At 35.0% G+C, this 15242-nt stretch overlaps 1 protein-coding gene across 1 annotated transcript in view; it reads left to right on the top strand.

Annotated features, from left to right (window-relative positions):
* Positions 1 to 15242, top strand: part of LOC130048704 (uncharacterized) — a 161728-nt gene that overhangs the window by 40537 nt on the left and 105949 nt on the right. The window contains 12 exon segments of the mRNA XM_056145736.1: positions 273 to 398; positions 911 to 1039; positions 1144 to 1266; positions 2670 to 2792; positions 3966 to 4103; positions 5817 to 5945; positions 7003 to 7131; positions 8627 to 8755; positions 9371 to 9496; positions 11989 to 12120; positions 12533 to 12652; positions 14251 to 14388. Of these exon segments, the coding sequence (XP_056001711.1) occupies positions 273 to 398; positions 911 to 1039; positions 1144 to 1266; positions 2670 to 2792; positions 3966 to 4103; positions 5817 to 5945; positions 7003 to 7131; positions 8627 to 8755; positions 9371 to 9496; positions 11989 to 12120; positions 12533 to 12652; positions 14251 to 14388 (1542 nt within the window).

Genomic DNA, 15242 nt, shown 5'->3' with positions numbered 1-15242 from the left:
ATATAAGTCTGAATGTCAATTAAAATGAATTTTAGTGCTTGCCACTGCCTTGGAGGCAACAAGTCAAAATGTGTGTGCACTAAGATTTGTCATTAACAAGGACTTGAGAGACTTTGTAATTTTTTTTTATCTCATTGTAAGATAAACTCTTCTCTTGCAACTTGAAGGACACTTGTATTGAAATCTGGATAGAGAAGTATTTAAAAGGACTGAAAATTGTGAATATCAGAATTTCTCCAAGTTAATGTTTTGATCCCTTACTAATTTTGCAGACAAGGATGAGTGTGTGGTAAACAAACCTCCCCCATGTAGTCAGAACTGCACCAACATTGCTAATGGTTACACCTGTTCCTGCATATCTGGGTATATTTTGGGCGGTGATGCCCGAACTTGTCAAGGTGAGTACTACAGATAGAGGTCTCCAACAAAGCTTGTGTCATTAGGTCAGCTATTAAAGTACAGAAGGAGTAGGCAGTACTGTCTATTGTTTTGTTTTCATGATTGATAGAAGTCTTCAAATTTAAGTTGAAAAAATGGGTGATCACAACTCATACATATAATGTACTGTAGTAGTTGGGGATATATGGACTGTGGATATCGGTTTGGGTAGATCAGTGGTTAGAGTACCTGACTAGTAATGCAGAGGTCCTAGGTTCGATTCCCAGTCCATTGCATAACAAAAAAGCAAGAAATATTGATATCTGTCGTATTTCTTTATTTATACAATTTTATTCTCAATGTATTTCACTTTGAAAGTATTGAATAGCCAGGAAAGAATCTGAATACTGTGTACAGGTTTAAATTCTGGACTAACTGTTTCTATATTTTATATCCATTCTAAATGTTATGGCATTGTTTTAATCACTCTCTTTTGAAATGAATTTGATATTTTTGTACTTATCATGCACAGATGTTAATGAGTGTCAGACAAATACGGACAAATGTAACAAGGCCACCACAACTTGTAGTAACACTGTGGGTTCCTATACCTGTAACTGTAAGACCGGTTACTCCAGGGACACCCAATATGCTTGTACAGGTAAGAAACTTATGCAACTTACTTTTGTCACCTTAAAAAAGAAGATTGAGCTATTTTAAGATATGTTTGATGAAAATATGAATAAATGTTTTAAATACTTTCAGACATCAATGAATGTTCATCCAATCCCTGCCCCGCTAACTCAAGATGTCAAAACACTGTTGGCAGTTACACGTGTACCTGTAATTTTGGATATGAGAAAAACACCCAGACCAACACATGTGATGGTAAATTGTTACTGTATCTGTTACCTCGACCTTTGAATTCTCACCACAAATGAAATATGTTGTGATTGGTAAAAAAAAATTGAAGGAGGTACTCTACATTGTCAAAATGGCTGAATTCTGTCTATAACATGGATGAAAATATATAGATATTAGCAATATTTGCTTATTGATTTTAAAAATCATCGCCTAGCCGAGTAGCTCAATAGGTAATTAGCACATCGACTACTGAAATGTAGATCGCTGGTTGGAGTCTAGTTGGGGTTTTAAATTTTTTTCAGATTGCTTGCTACTATAGCTGCATTTTTTGTCTAAATAAAGTAAATTTGAAAGTTTTAGTTTCAAAATATTGTTGTACATATCCTCCACTTTTCATTCATTTCAAATTTCTCTGGAGTAAGTAGCATATCTCCTTAACTAAATACAGTGAATTCCTTATACTATGGTCCACTCTGCATGTAAGGCATGGGATATTGAAGTGATGATTCATTTCATACTTACACAATCTATTTGTGATTTTTAGCCGAGTTCCAACGAAGTTGAACTCGGCTATTGGTTTGGTGATGTGGGCGGGCGGTTGGGCGCCAACAATTGGTTTCCGGATGATAACTCAAAAAGTTTGCAATCTAATCAAATGAAACTTTGATATATTGTTGGGTACCAGGTAAGGAAGACGCCTATTGATGTTAGAGAAAAATTGTCAAAGGTCAAGGTCACAGTGACCGAAAATACAATGAAAATTTCTGAAAAATTTGGTTTCAGGATGATAACTCAGAAAGTTTAAATCTGAATCAAATGAAACTTTGATATATTGTTATGTACCAGGTAAGGAAGACCCCTATTGATTTTGGAGAAAATGGGTCAAAGGTCAAGGTCGCAGTGACCGAAAATAGATTTAAAATTAAAAAAAAAAATTAGTTTCCGGAGAATAACTTGAAATTTTTGAATTTGAATCAAATGAAACTTGGTTATATTGTTGGATACCAGCAAAGCAAGGCCCCTATTGATTTTGGAGAAAAAAGGTCAAAGGTCAAGGTCACAGTGACCAAAAATAGATTGAAAACTTCAGACAAATATGGTTTCTGGACAGTAACTTGAAAAGTTTAAAACTGAAATTAGTTCTTCACAATTATAAATATGCCACATCATTCCTGACTTTACAATGTATCCCATGCAACTCGGCTTATGCACCCCTCGGTGCATATATTGATTTTTAATACAAACAAAAGTTATGAAAATGATAGCATTTAGTTTTATGAATTATAGTTGGTGCATCTTTAAAAATAGAGAAGGATTCAAATGTGATATGCATTGTATTTTACCATGTCACAGGGCAAAATGATTTTAGATAAGTGTGCTGTGTATGAAATATTACCTCGTTGATTTAATTGCATTATGTTTTGTAGACAAGGATGAGTGTGCAGGTTCCAACAACTGCCAGCAGAAGTGTGTAGATGGTGTGGGTACCTACACATGTGCATGTAACACTGGGTATCGTCTCAACGAAACAGATTTAGTCAGCTGTTTACGTATGTATGCATGTCACGTTTTCACAAAGAAAGTAGAATATATTAGGTAGATTTGATTAGTTTAAATGTTTAGTAAAAGATTTGTTAAAATTGTTGACTGAATCAAGTAGATGAGAACACAGGGCTCAGAGTGTCATAAAACATTGCTTTGTTATATATAAAATGCTTTTGTTGTTGTTGTTGTTGTATCATTAGGTGATGAAGGTAGCTAGCATTGCAGAAAAAACCTGCAGATTTCTTCTACAATGATTGCTACCTTCATCACTCGATAAAACAACAAAGAAAGGACATTTTATGGTTGATATTTGCATTTTTATGTATTATCTAAAAAATATAAACAAGAATTAAGATCTAAAATATCATATGGCTGACCCATTTGTTACATTAAATGGAACAGCCAATGCACCCTTTGACCTTGATGACACTCCGTATTAGGTAATTATTTTGCAGACAGGTTGATAGTAGAAAACCAAATTGAACTAGTTATACCCCCCGAACAAAGTTCTGGGGGGTATATAGGAATCACTGTCTGTCCGTCCGTCTGTCTGTCTGTGCAGATTCGTGTCCGGGCCATAACTTCTTTGTTCTTTGACTTAGGCATACCATATTTGGCACACAGGTGGATCACCATGAGACGATGTGTCGAGTACCTTCATGACCTCCATATCACCTTGACCTCAAGGTCAAAATTAAAGGTTTTTTACAATGGATTCGTGTCCGGGCCATAACTTCTTTGTTCTTTGACATAGGCATACCATATTTGACACATGAGTGTATCACCATGAGACAATGTGTCGAGTACCTTCAGGACCTCTATATGACCTTGAACTTTGACCTCAAGGTCAAAATTGATTATAGGGTTTTAACATAGTCATACCATAAGACATGGGTGTATCACCATGAGACTATGTGTCATGTAAATTCATGACCTCTTTATGACATTGACCTTTGATCTCAAGGTCAAAATTATAGGTTTATGCCATGGATTTGTGTTCGGACTATATCTTCCATTTTCTTCTACAAAGGTAAAGTTTCAAAATGGTGAGCATCCCAACAAGACTGAGAATAATATCTGCTGACATTTGTATTCTTGTTTCAAAAGTAATCATGGTAATGAATTTTTTATTTAATTACATGTATAATGACCACAATTTATTTTGTATATTTTTGAAGCTGAAAATGTGTGCACAGCACAACAAAGAGCAACCTGTGATGGTGGTAGCGGCCGAGCAACATGTGCCGTGTCTAATGGCCAGGTGTACTGTACTTGTCCCAACGGTTATGCCCTCAATGCAACAAAATACTGTATAGGTAATGTACATATTAAAATTATAAAATTAGTTTTATGTTTGGAGCAAACTTGTGGTAAAGATGTGTTTGATATATGTGTTTGTTGGAGACAGAATGCTCATCTATTTAGCTATACCCAAGGTTCTCAGAAATGAAAGAATCTACATCCAACATGGAAGAAGTCCACATCACACTTTGGTGAACAAATACATTGAGAGGGTTAGCTAGACTGTTAGTGTATACTGTTGAGGGTTAGCTAGACTGTTAGTGTATACTGTTGAGGGTTAGCTAGACTGTTAGTGTATACTGTTGAGGGTTAGCTAGACTGTTGGTGTATACTGTTGAGAGTTAGCTAGACTGTTAGTGTATACTGTTGAGGGTTAGTTAGACTGTTGGTGTATACTATTGTGGGTTAGCTAGACTGTTAGTGTATACTGTTGAGGGTTAGCTAGACTGTTGGTGTATACTATTGTGGGTTAGGTAGACTGTTAGTGTATACTGTTGAGGGTTAGCTAGACTGTTAGTGTATACTGTTGAGAGTTAGTTAGACTGTTGGTGTATACTGTTGAGGGTTAGTTAGACTGTTGGTGTATACTATTGTGGGTTAGCTAGACTGTTAGTGTATACTGTTGAGGGTTAACTAGACTGTTAGTGTATACTGTTGAGGGTTAGGTAGACTTTTAGTGTATACTGTTGAGGGTTAGGTAGACTGTTAGTGTATACTGTTGAGGGTTAGTTAGACTGTTAGTGTATACTGTTGAGGGTTAGCTAGACTGTTGGTGTATACTGTTTAAGTCTGCTGTTGTTTAGTTGTTTTCTTATTAATTGGTTATCAGTCAAAATGAGACATGCATAATTTAAAACACCACATTGGAGTAATTTAATTTACAGAAGACGTACTTGTTACACATCACGGGGTAGAAAATTTATTTTCTCTCTATTTATAGTTAAATGGCTTTTTACAATCAAGTGTTGTTTTGATGTGTGACATGAATTTTCTTTACATTGGTTGATTGTTCTGCTCAGTTTTTAAATGTATTGTCCATCACTATCAGAAAAATGTGCCCCAAGCTTCTTAAATGTATGGATATTTTTGTCATTCTCCATTTTTTGGTCAAGTTCATGAATTTCATACACATATTTGACATGTTTTTCAAGTGAAATTTTAACTTTTATCTATGTTTCTGAATGGAAATAGGCAAAATTAATCAATATGGTAAAAGCAAACAAATTATCTTTTTAATTAAGTTTTATTTTTCACATTCCCACATGAAATGTTCCATATCATGAGGTGTTGAAACCACAGGCACTCGATGTTTTAAATATCTATAATAATAAGAAGAAGAAATGTCTTCCTCTAAACAAAATATTCACAGGGTATATCACGCCGCCATCTTGGTTTTCGTTTTTACCAGCTACATCAATTTCAATTTTCAGTGAAAAAAAAAAAGAAGTGAGTCATAACTTAATAGTGGAGGATTATTTGAAGATCATACTAGGCACAGTGATTGATTATGATCAGATGGCACAGAAGTTGTGTATGATCAAACAGGAAATCATGACCTTTAATCATGGTCTTTTGCTGCAATCAAAGTCACTGATTAAAATGTTAATGTTACAATGGTTGTCTAAACTATGATTTTGTGATGCAGGAGTATTTGAAAGAATTGAAAATCACATTTGATCATATGAACTAGACTCAGTGATTGAAAGATCTATACACTCACATTTCAGATATTGATGAGTGTGCCACTAATGCTGATGTTTGTGTTGATGCCAAGAGTGACTGTGTCAACCAAGTAGGGGGATACAAGTGTCAGTGTAAATCAGGATACCGGGCACTCAACAAATTCATATGTGCAGGTGAGTAATTACTTGCAACGCAACCTACCATGTAGAGTTTTTCAAGAGGATCAGTTAAGGAGAATGCTACACCAAAGAAATTTGATGTGGATGAAAATTGGAGGATATGTACAACTATTTTGAAATTGAAAACCTTCAAATTCACTTTATTTAGTCAAAAAATGCAGTTTTAGTAGAAAGTATCGGTAATATGGAAAAAAAATGAAATATCCCTACTGGACTCGAATCCGCAATTTACAGTTCAGCAATTGACACGCTAACCTACTAAGCTACTCAGCTATAGGCGCATTTAAATAAAAAAAACTGCTGGTATTTATGGTCTTATCTATGTTTTGAAGGAAGTCGGCCATTATTACGATGTAGTACACCTCCTTAACATGGAGATATCGAAAAAGTTGAAATACCGTAAAACAAGTAATTTTGACTTGGGGAATATTTAGGGGACTTTATAGAAAAAGTAGGTGAAATCTTGGGCTTTATTAGCTCCATTGAGCCAAAGGTTCAAGTGAACATTTCTGATAGAAATTTGTCAGTAATTATTGTGAGCTTTTCACAACCATGTCATCTTCAGAACCACTGGGCCATTTTTCAGCCAAACTTGGTGTAGGATATTCTTAAGTAAAGGATCTATTCAAGTTTGTTCCATTAGATTTCTACTGAGAAATATTTGAGGGGGAGGGGACGTGTCTTAATATCCCCTTCTCTAGAACTACAGGACCATGACTAGTTATATTAAGTCATTTGTAACCCTGTGGGACTTGGGTTGGGTCACAATAAGGGATCAAAATGTTTCATGGGAATAAAAAAAAAAGGGGGGGGGTTAAAAAAATCTTTTGAAAATATTCTGATGCAGAACAGCAGCACCAGGGTGACTCAAGTGAGCATGGTTGTCCATGGGCCTCTCTGTCATTTTCAAAAAAGAATTTGGTATATTTTTATAGCTGAAAATTTATGATGGTTATGATAAAATATATTTTTCCTTTTACGCTCTGAGGATTGATATTTTCTTAATGTTTGGAATTGATACTGGAGCACTTTTTTGACTTAATCTTTTCAGACATTGATGAGTGTGCATCATCAAGCAGCAACAACTGTACAAGTCCTGCCACCTGTCAGAATAATGAGGGAGGTTATGTGTGCACATGTCCCTCAGGCTACTCTAAATCGGGTCAATATGGCTGTAGTGGTAAGTCACATTGGGCTACAATTGGATCACGCGCTCGTCTTTTTCCGTAACCGGTAAGAAGACTCGGACGTGGAGCGGCGCAAGAATTGCATCAAATTGATGCATTTCTTCGCCGGAAGCGCGCCCGTGGATGAGAGTTAAAAGCCAGAACTGAATCCCTGAATAATATAGTATTTATATTTTCACCAGAGATTCAGTTTTGGTATCATTAACGTCTTATTCACTCTAATACATAATATGTAAGTGGAAATTGATAGTGGTACAATACCTTAGATGTGTATAATATCTTAGATGCATTTGAAAGTTCACGTTTCATAGTGTAACGTCCGACTGTAATGATGTATACGTAACAACCAACTCTGATGGCGTCGATCCACATACGAGGTTCATTTGCGGTTACGGAAATAGCCGAGTAGTTACGATTGATTGGGCTAGTATATAGAGGGATAAGTTATTTAGGGATGTAATGCCTTTTAAAAGTGCCTTAATCTGAGACAGTGTACAGGATGTCTTAAGAATTTCTTGAATTGCAAACACTGGCAAGCCAGTAAGTTGAGTAACCAATGTGTTTCTGTACTAGAAAATTTTGAAACATAATTAGCAAAGCTAAGTAAACCCTTGAAATTTGGGCCTTAGAATTACGAGAATTATGTAAAATTTATGGCATGAGGAGCAGAATATTATTATTATATATATACTATATATTAATTAGTTAAATTCAGTTCATGTACTAATATTAATTGAGAAAGAGGGTAAAATGGTTTGGACCTGTAGGTTAGTCAATTGGTCGGTGCAGTAATCCAGGTGTTGTCCACTCATTAAGAACCCTTTGCTTGACAGACATAAACTTGTTATACTGCTTTTGAGTAAATGACCCTATTGCTTTTGAGATCACAAGGTCATGGGTCCATCTACTCTGGGGATAGGAAGATATTGTCTGCTCAGTATCTTGAGATCCCTTTGCTTGACAGACATCAAACTTGGTACACTGGTTCCCCCAAGAACTTGATGTCCTCTATTGATTTTAAGGTCAAACTGACATGTATGTAGCAAGATATTGGACTGTCAATATAAGATTACGAGAGTTTTTAATTTGTTGCATTAATGTGTATAATACTCAAGTTTTCTCTGTTGTAATATTTAGAGCTTGCTGTGTTCACTGTAATAAATTTATTGTTCTATGTCCTTCTGAGAATATTTAATTATTGAGACAACTCCCAGCTTTAGGTGTCCAATGCAATGGACTTTGTGTGGGTCTACCCTTATAAAGGGCTTTGTCTGCCAAAACTCAGGAATAGGAATAATATGATTACTAATGACCTCCACAACCTGGTATTCTCAAAACATGAAATACTATTAAATCCCACATTTTCATTAGGGTTAAATTTTCCTTGTATTTATGGTATAGACATACATGCACTATGATGACTTTGAATTCAGAATAAGAACTTGTAACCTCAAAGTTATCTTGGGTTGTTGCGGATTTTTTTTTCAGACAACAATGAATGTGCTTCAGTTTCCACCAATTCCTGTGATAGACAATATGGAACATGTAGTAACACCCCAGGAGGCTACACTTGTTCATGTAACAAAGGCTTTACTGGAAATGGATTTGTGTGTGCAGGTTGGTAAATATTTGGAATGTATTTAATTAAATAAAAGCATCCTCATATAGATTCTGTAACTCCAGGATGGACAATAAGGGATGGTTGTTTGGTAAGGTAAATCATATATCATATTTATGCCCTCTTTTAAAACGAGGGGCCATATTGGTTTACACCAGTCAGTCAGTAGACGAAATCAGTCAGTAAACCAAATGTCTTCTCAATATTCCAAGAACATTTTGCTTGACCAACATCGAACTTGGTACACTGGCAGCCCCCTGAAGAGTGGATAACCTTTACTGATTTTGTAGTCACAAACTCGAATTTCAGGGATCAAACTGCTTCAACCACATTTTGTCCTATTGCTTTGGATACCTTCCATGCCATCAAATTGATTCTGATGACATTGAAATATCTTTGGCATTATTACACGCTTATATATTCAGACCTTTAATACAACCCTTCACACCGGCATATTTTCATAAAGTGCTAACAGGCATCGTTGTTTATGCCCTTGCGTATTTTCAAAAATGAAATTAATTTCTTAAATTTATTGGATCTACATGTAAATTACATGTAAATAAATTATAATTGAATATATATGGTATAAATTCACATGATTCTGAAATTGTCAGATTTGAACGAGTGTGCATCAAGTTCAACAAACAACTGCACCCAGACCTGCTCAAACAGCATTGGAGGCTACACTTGTTCCTGTCTGAGTGGCTACACATTGGCATTAGATGGATTTACATGTAACGGTAGGTATCTGACATCTTCCATTTGGTGTGTATGTGTGATACATTTCATTCAAATGTTAATTACATGTAGTACATATCAGATCAGTGCTTAAATAAATAAATAAATGTTTTTTTTTCGGTATATACATACATACATAAATACCAAGAATAACCCATGAAAGGTCGATAGCTTATTTCCAATGGGGTCCTTTGATGCACGGATGTTTGCGCTAGGTGTCATTTATGTGGGAGGAAACCAGAGTACCCGGAGGAAACCCATGTGTCCGAGTGGGCGACCGCCATACCCTCTCACGTACAACCACTGCTGATCACGGGGATCGAACTCGGGTCGCAGCGGTGAGAAGCGAGAGCACTACCTCTGCGGTAATCAGACACCCATTTGCTTTTGATTTGTAATCAATAGGTTGTGACTTTGAGTCCTGCTTGTGCCATGGCCGTGTCAAACTTCAGACAGAAATGTGGATAGCGATTGCTCCTCAAATGCTCAGCAATACATTTAGAATTATGAATCATGGATCTATTGGATATAATCTTAACAACAGAGGTCCCATATTAAGACATGCATTGGCAGGTTAAAGAGCCCCCAATGCTATGGCCCTGAGCATTAGGAATAGGTTTATATTTCTTCACCTACAGCTGGTGACATCTCGGTATCGATGAAAAATTCTCAGAAGAACATAAATCTTTTAACGGTATATGCATATTTGCTTGATGAATTAGTATTATGAAACTAGTTTTGCAGATGTTGTATATTGTATGCCTGAAAAGATTGTTGGCATAAATTATGCAAGTACATGTATATATATATATATATATATATATATATATATATATATATATAATGTACTTGAGTATAGTTGACCCTTGTAGCAACTAGTGTGCAATTGATGGAATATTGGGAAATATGTCAGTCCAGGTCTCTAAAGGTGCTTAGCAAAAGCCAAAGTAGAATCTAAAGAAAAAAAAAATAAATGATTCATTGTGGTTAAGTTGGCAAATCTCTACTGACTCATGATAATAAGCACAATAACAACCACTTATGATATATGAACACCTAATGATAAATTATTTCCTTAATGGGAAGTCACAATGAATCCTTAATGATGCAACTTATTCTGGAAGGTGTTACTGCATGGAAACATATGTTAATTGCCCTAGTCATAAGATGGCCAAGCAGTCTTAACATCTTTCTGTCATTCCATCGTAGTTTTATTTTCTAGATTTTTTCACTTTGCATACGGATATGTAGCTGATCTTTTATGTATAGTTGTATATTCACGAGTTACAGAATCAGTGTTACTCTTATAAACACTTTCAGCATAGATGAAGCCCTTGGATATAAGAATTTTCTTATTAATTATATTCTTTAACTATTAGTATGGTTTTTTTTAAGCTCACTTGAGCTGAAAGCTCAAGTAAGCTTTTTTGATCACCTGCTGTCCGTCTGTAAACCTTTTACATTTTCGACTTCTTCTCCAGAACCACTTCGCCAATTTCAACCAAACTTGGCAAAAAGCATCCTTCGGTCAAGGGCTTTCAGGTTCGTTCAAATGAACGGCCATGCCCCCTTAAAGGGGGAGATAATGTTTAAGAACATGCAGAAGTAGGGTGGGGTCATTTGAATATCTTCTCAAGAACCACTGGGCCAGAAGAGCTAGAATTTACATGAATTCTTCCTGACATAGTGCAGAGTCAAGTTTAAATCATGACCACAGGGGGTAGGATGGGGCCACAATAGCGGTTGAAAGTTTTTTTGTAAATATTTAGAGAAAATCGTTAAAAATCTTCTTCTCAAGAACCATTGGGCCAAAGGAGTTTACAATTACATGAAAGCTTCCTGACATAGTGCAGATTCAAGTTTGTAAAAATCATGGCCCGTGGGGGTAGGTTGTGGCCATAATGATGAAAGTTTTACATGCAAATATATACTAGGGAAAATCTTTAAATATGGGCCAAGGTGACTCAGATGAGCAATGTGGCCCATGGGCCTATTTTTCTTTCTTTCGAGAAACCCAGGCCAGATATTGAATTGGTATGTTGTTGCATATTGATTATAGTTACCGATCAAATTTACGTTTTATTTGAACTACTTTCAGTGGAAATATGTCACTTATACTTGGAGAAGTTTTCCAGGTGCAGTTTAATGTTTACAAACAATGCATTATAATAGATGTTGCTACAATGTGTTTGCTACTGTATATATATAATTGTCATTAATGAGCTGATATTTAAGTCAATCCTAAATCGTAGTCTGTAATTAATGATTTTTTTTTAAAATTGAAGAAGTATCCTTAGTGCATAGTTGCTATATCATTAACAGTTGCAACAGGGCCTTATGCAGTGTTTCATTTCAAAAATAATATTATATACTTACATCATGTGTATGTGAAGATAACTAAAAAAAACATGCTAGTTTGAATTAAATTATCCTGGCTCATTTGTAAGACTTAGTTATTTGATCAGTTTCAACAATTAGTCTGTTTTTATTCCAGATGTAAATGAATGTAATATCACTAGTGCCAATGGTTGCTATAGCAACAACTTTTGTACAAACACTCAGGGAAGGTACGCATGCTCCTGTCCCACTGACTACCGCCTTAAAGGGGACGGAAGAACTTGTCAATGTAAGTATTACTGATCCTTGATATTGTGTGCATGATTAATCAGAATACATGTGTATACAGTGCTCCCCCATGATATTGCCATAGGTGCCTTTTCCTCCAACACAAAAGCTTACAGAATTCATTTAATGTATGCATTAGTAAATATCACCAATCAGAGTGAACCTTACAATTAAGATTTGTCATCATTGAAACAGTGATTTTTATTTCAATGTTGAGAAGAACCTTTTGTTGCATATTAAAAAATGTCTTGACTTTAAAGCAAATAAATTGAAAAACATGGCTGATCCTAAAATGCCATGCTTGTTCAAAAACTAAGATTTGCAGTGCTCATGCACTTTGTAATTTGTTTAAGGACTATGAAACTTGAAAATGGTTGATAGTGTATAGATTATTTATCTATTTATTATTGCAGCCATTTATCAGTGTGAAAGTAACCATGGATGCAGCCATACTTGTGGAAGAGTTAATGGGATAGATACTTGTTCTTGTCCCACTGGTATGGTACTAGATAGTACTAACAAAACCTGTGTAGGTAAGTATTACAGTGTTTCACCTGGATGTTTTATATCATAAAGGAGGATGTGTAGAGGTATCAATTTAGTGTGTGTATGAAAGACATTAAATTTTCTTCAGTAAGTGATAGATCATTATGTTTTGGCATCATCCCAGCAGTTATCCCTCAGGACTCAATTTCACAAAAGTTGCTTAAGTTTAACTGATAGTTAACGTCCAGTTAATGTTATATAAACGTAAGAGTTAATGACAATTTAATTGTCAGTTAGAATTAACAAACCTTTGTGCAACTGGATCTAGGGGAATATCAAAGAAAATGACAGTTTCACAAATTATCATAGAATGCAATAGAACAGATTAAAATGACAGTTTCACAATATCATAAAATGCAAGAGAACAGATTTGGGCTTTGACTGAATATTACTGGGGTAGATAATTGATATCCTTTATTAGGTCAGTATTATACAATTGTGGACATGCTTAGGTCATAATGCAAGATGGTCAAAATCCAGGGTTTTGACTCTAGGATGAGTCCAGATTAGTCATATCTTTCAATGTTGATACACATATTATATAAAGCCTTTCATCAGTATATGTACTTTGGAAGGCATATAAGTTTTAAGGACACATCTTGTTTTATACTGTTGCTGAACATTAGAATTTAGATTAGATATATTCAGAACAGGAAATTTTTTCTAGATTTCATAGCCCTTGGTAGTAATACTTTTAACTAGTACCCAGGTGACCGATTAGACCTGTGGGCCTGTTGTTCAAATTCCCAATTCATTTTTTACCCGATGTTGAAATCCAGTGTTATATTCACCTGAACGGTGTGTGCAGGTAAACCCTAATGTTCTATTTTTAAGGTTGTTGATTCTCAGCCAATAGGAAAGCGAGAAATTTAAAAAGGTTGCAGGATTTGAAAATGATATCAATGTAGTCAAACAGGCATAGATATTTTGGGTACTGATTTAGAAGCTAATATAGCAGTTTGTCAAGCTGCATGTGTGGTTTTAATTATTTTCATTTTGTTAGTACCAAAAAATTTCACTTCAACCCTACTAGTTTAGTCTGTTATAAGATAAGTTTTATTCCAATTTTGGGCCCAGAGGGCATAGCAGCAAGACAGTTTATAAAGAAGGAAATTTCAAGAAAGAAAAAAAATTACAATATTAGCTACAGGTTACATGGACTGCAAAGTACATGTTGATGTAGCATGTTGGGGAAACGAGTACATACTTATATGAATTGCTAATCATGTGTATACACAAGTAAATGGACAATATCAGTATTATACCAACATATGAATAACAAACTATAATGATTTTTGCAGTGTAACTTCGTGATTATCAAAATAAATGATTTTTTTTTTTAAATTTACATCAATGTGCTGTTTTCACTGCTTTTATCAAGTAACAAAGGCTTACTTGGGAAGATCATATAAACTAAGGAACATAAAAAAATTAAACAAAGTTCTAAGGTATGATTGACATGTCCTTAATCAGTCTTTTGTGTTGCATGTTTTCCACCCAAACTTTTCATAGTGAATGCTTGATTTTTTAATGTGAATGTGCTCATTTGAATGTAATTCTTGAACAATATTTTTTATGAATGTAGATAAAAATGAATGTGCCTCAGAAGCGGACAACCTGTGCAGAATTGTCAACAATGTGGTCTGCTTGGACACTAATGGTTCTTATGTCTGTAACTGTGTCAACAGTTCCTATGTCAAAACTCAGCAGACTGTCTGTACTGGTATGTGGATTAATTCATTGTTTGATTAATTAATTAGAGGATATCATCTGATGCTATTACTGTCTTATTAAGAGAAGGGATTGTAAACAATTACTTCATAGAGGAAATAATATTAAGGGCTCAATCATCACAATTTGTAATAGTGGCCGTCATTGATTTGACTCTCTGTTCATTAGGACATAAAGTATGTGTTATTTCTCTTCGAATTTACTGCATACCTACAAGGCAGTGGATAGTTCAGTACTTTAGCTCAAATTATACTGTACATTTCTTGAAAGAGTATTTAAAGTTCATATTTTACATATAAAGTTGTATATGGCCAGATGGTGTGTCTTGATCCTAGCTGACACAAGGTCATTTAGACAAGGTCATTGATGAAAAACTTTAAATTTTTGTGCAATCATTTCTTTATAATGGAGAAACATTGAGCATTTATACTTGATACTAATGTTGCTTATAGTCAGAGGATGTGTCGTAAACCTGACTCAAAATAATTTTTTAAAGATCAAGACAACCAAGCATACCTATTGAGGCACATGCTAGATATTAAAGGTAACTAAATAGGTCATTTGTGAAAGGAAATATTTAGGTCTTAACTTTGTGGTAGAGGCATAAGAACTTGGACTAGACATTTTTTTCTGGTCACATTCAATTTGTTTGTTATGAGGGTTATTCCAGTAAAACATACAAGGAATGGGGGCACTTGAAAATTAGGATGACCACCCATAGAAGTGATTTTGGTACACTCCTATCCACCTAGAGGCACATAATGAACCTTTATGGACACTAATAAAAGCAAATTTAATTTATTCGCAAAGTAGAATTTTAAATATTCCCAAATCAGAATTTTTTCC

The sequence above is a fragment of the Ostrea edulis genome, chromosome 7, assembly GCF_947568905.1.
Source record: "Ostrea edulis chromosome 7, xbOstEdul1.1, whole genome shotgun sequence".
In the NCBI taxonomy this organism is placed as follows: domain Eukaryota; kingdom Metazoa; phylum Mollusca; class Bivalvia; order Ostreida; family Ostreidae; genus Ostrea; species Ostrea edulis.
Note: the sequence above shows the minus strand (reverse complement) of the source record. Positions and strands in the feature narration are given on the sequence as shown.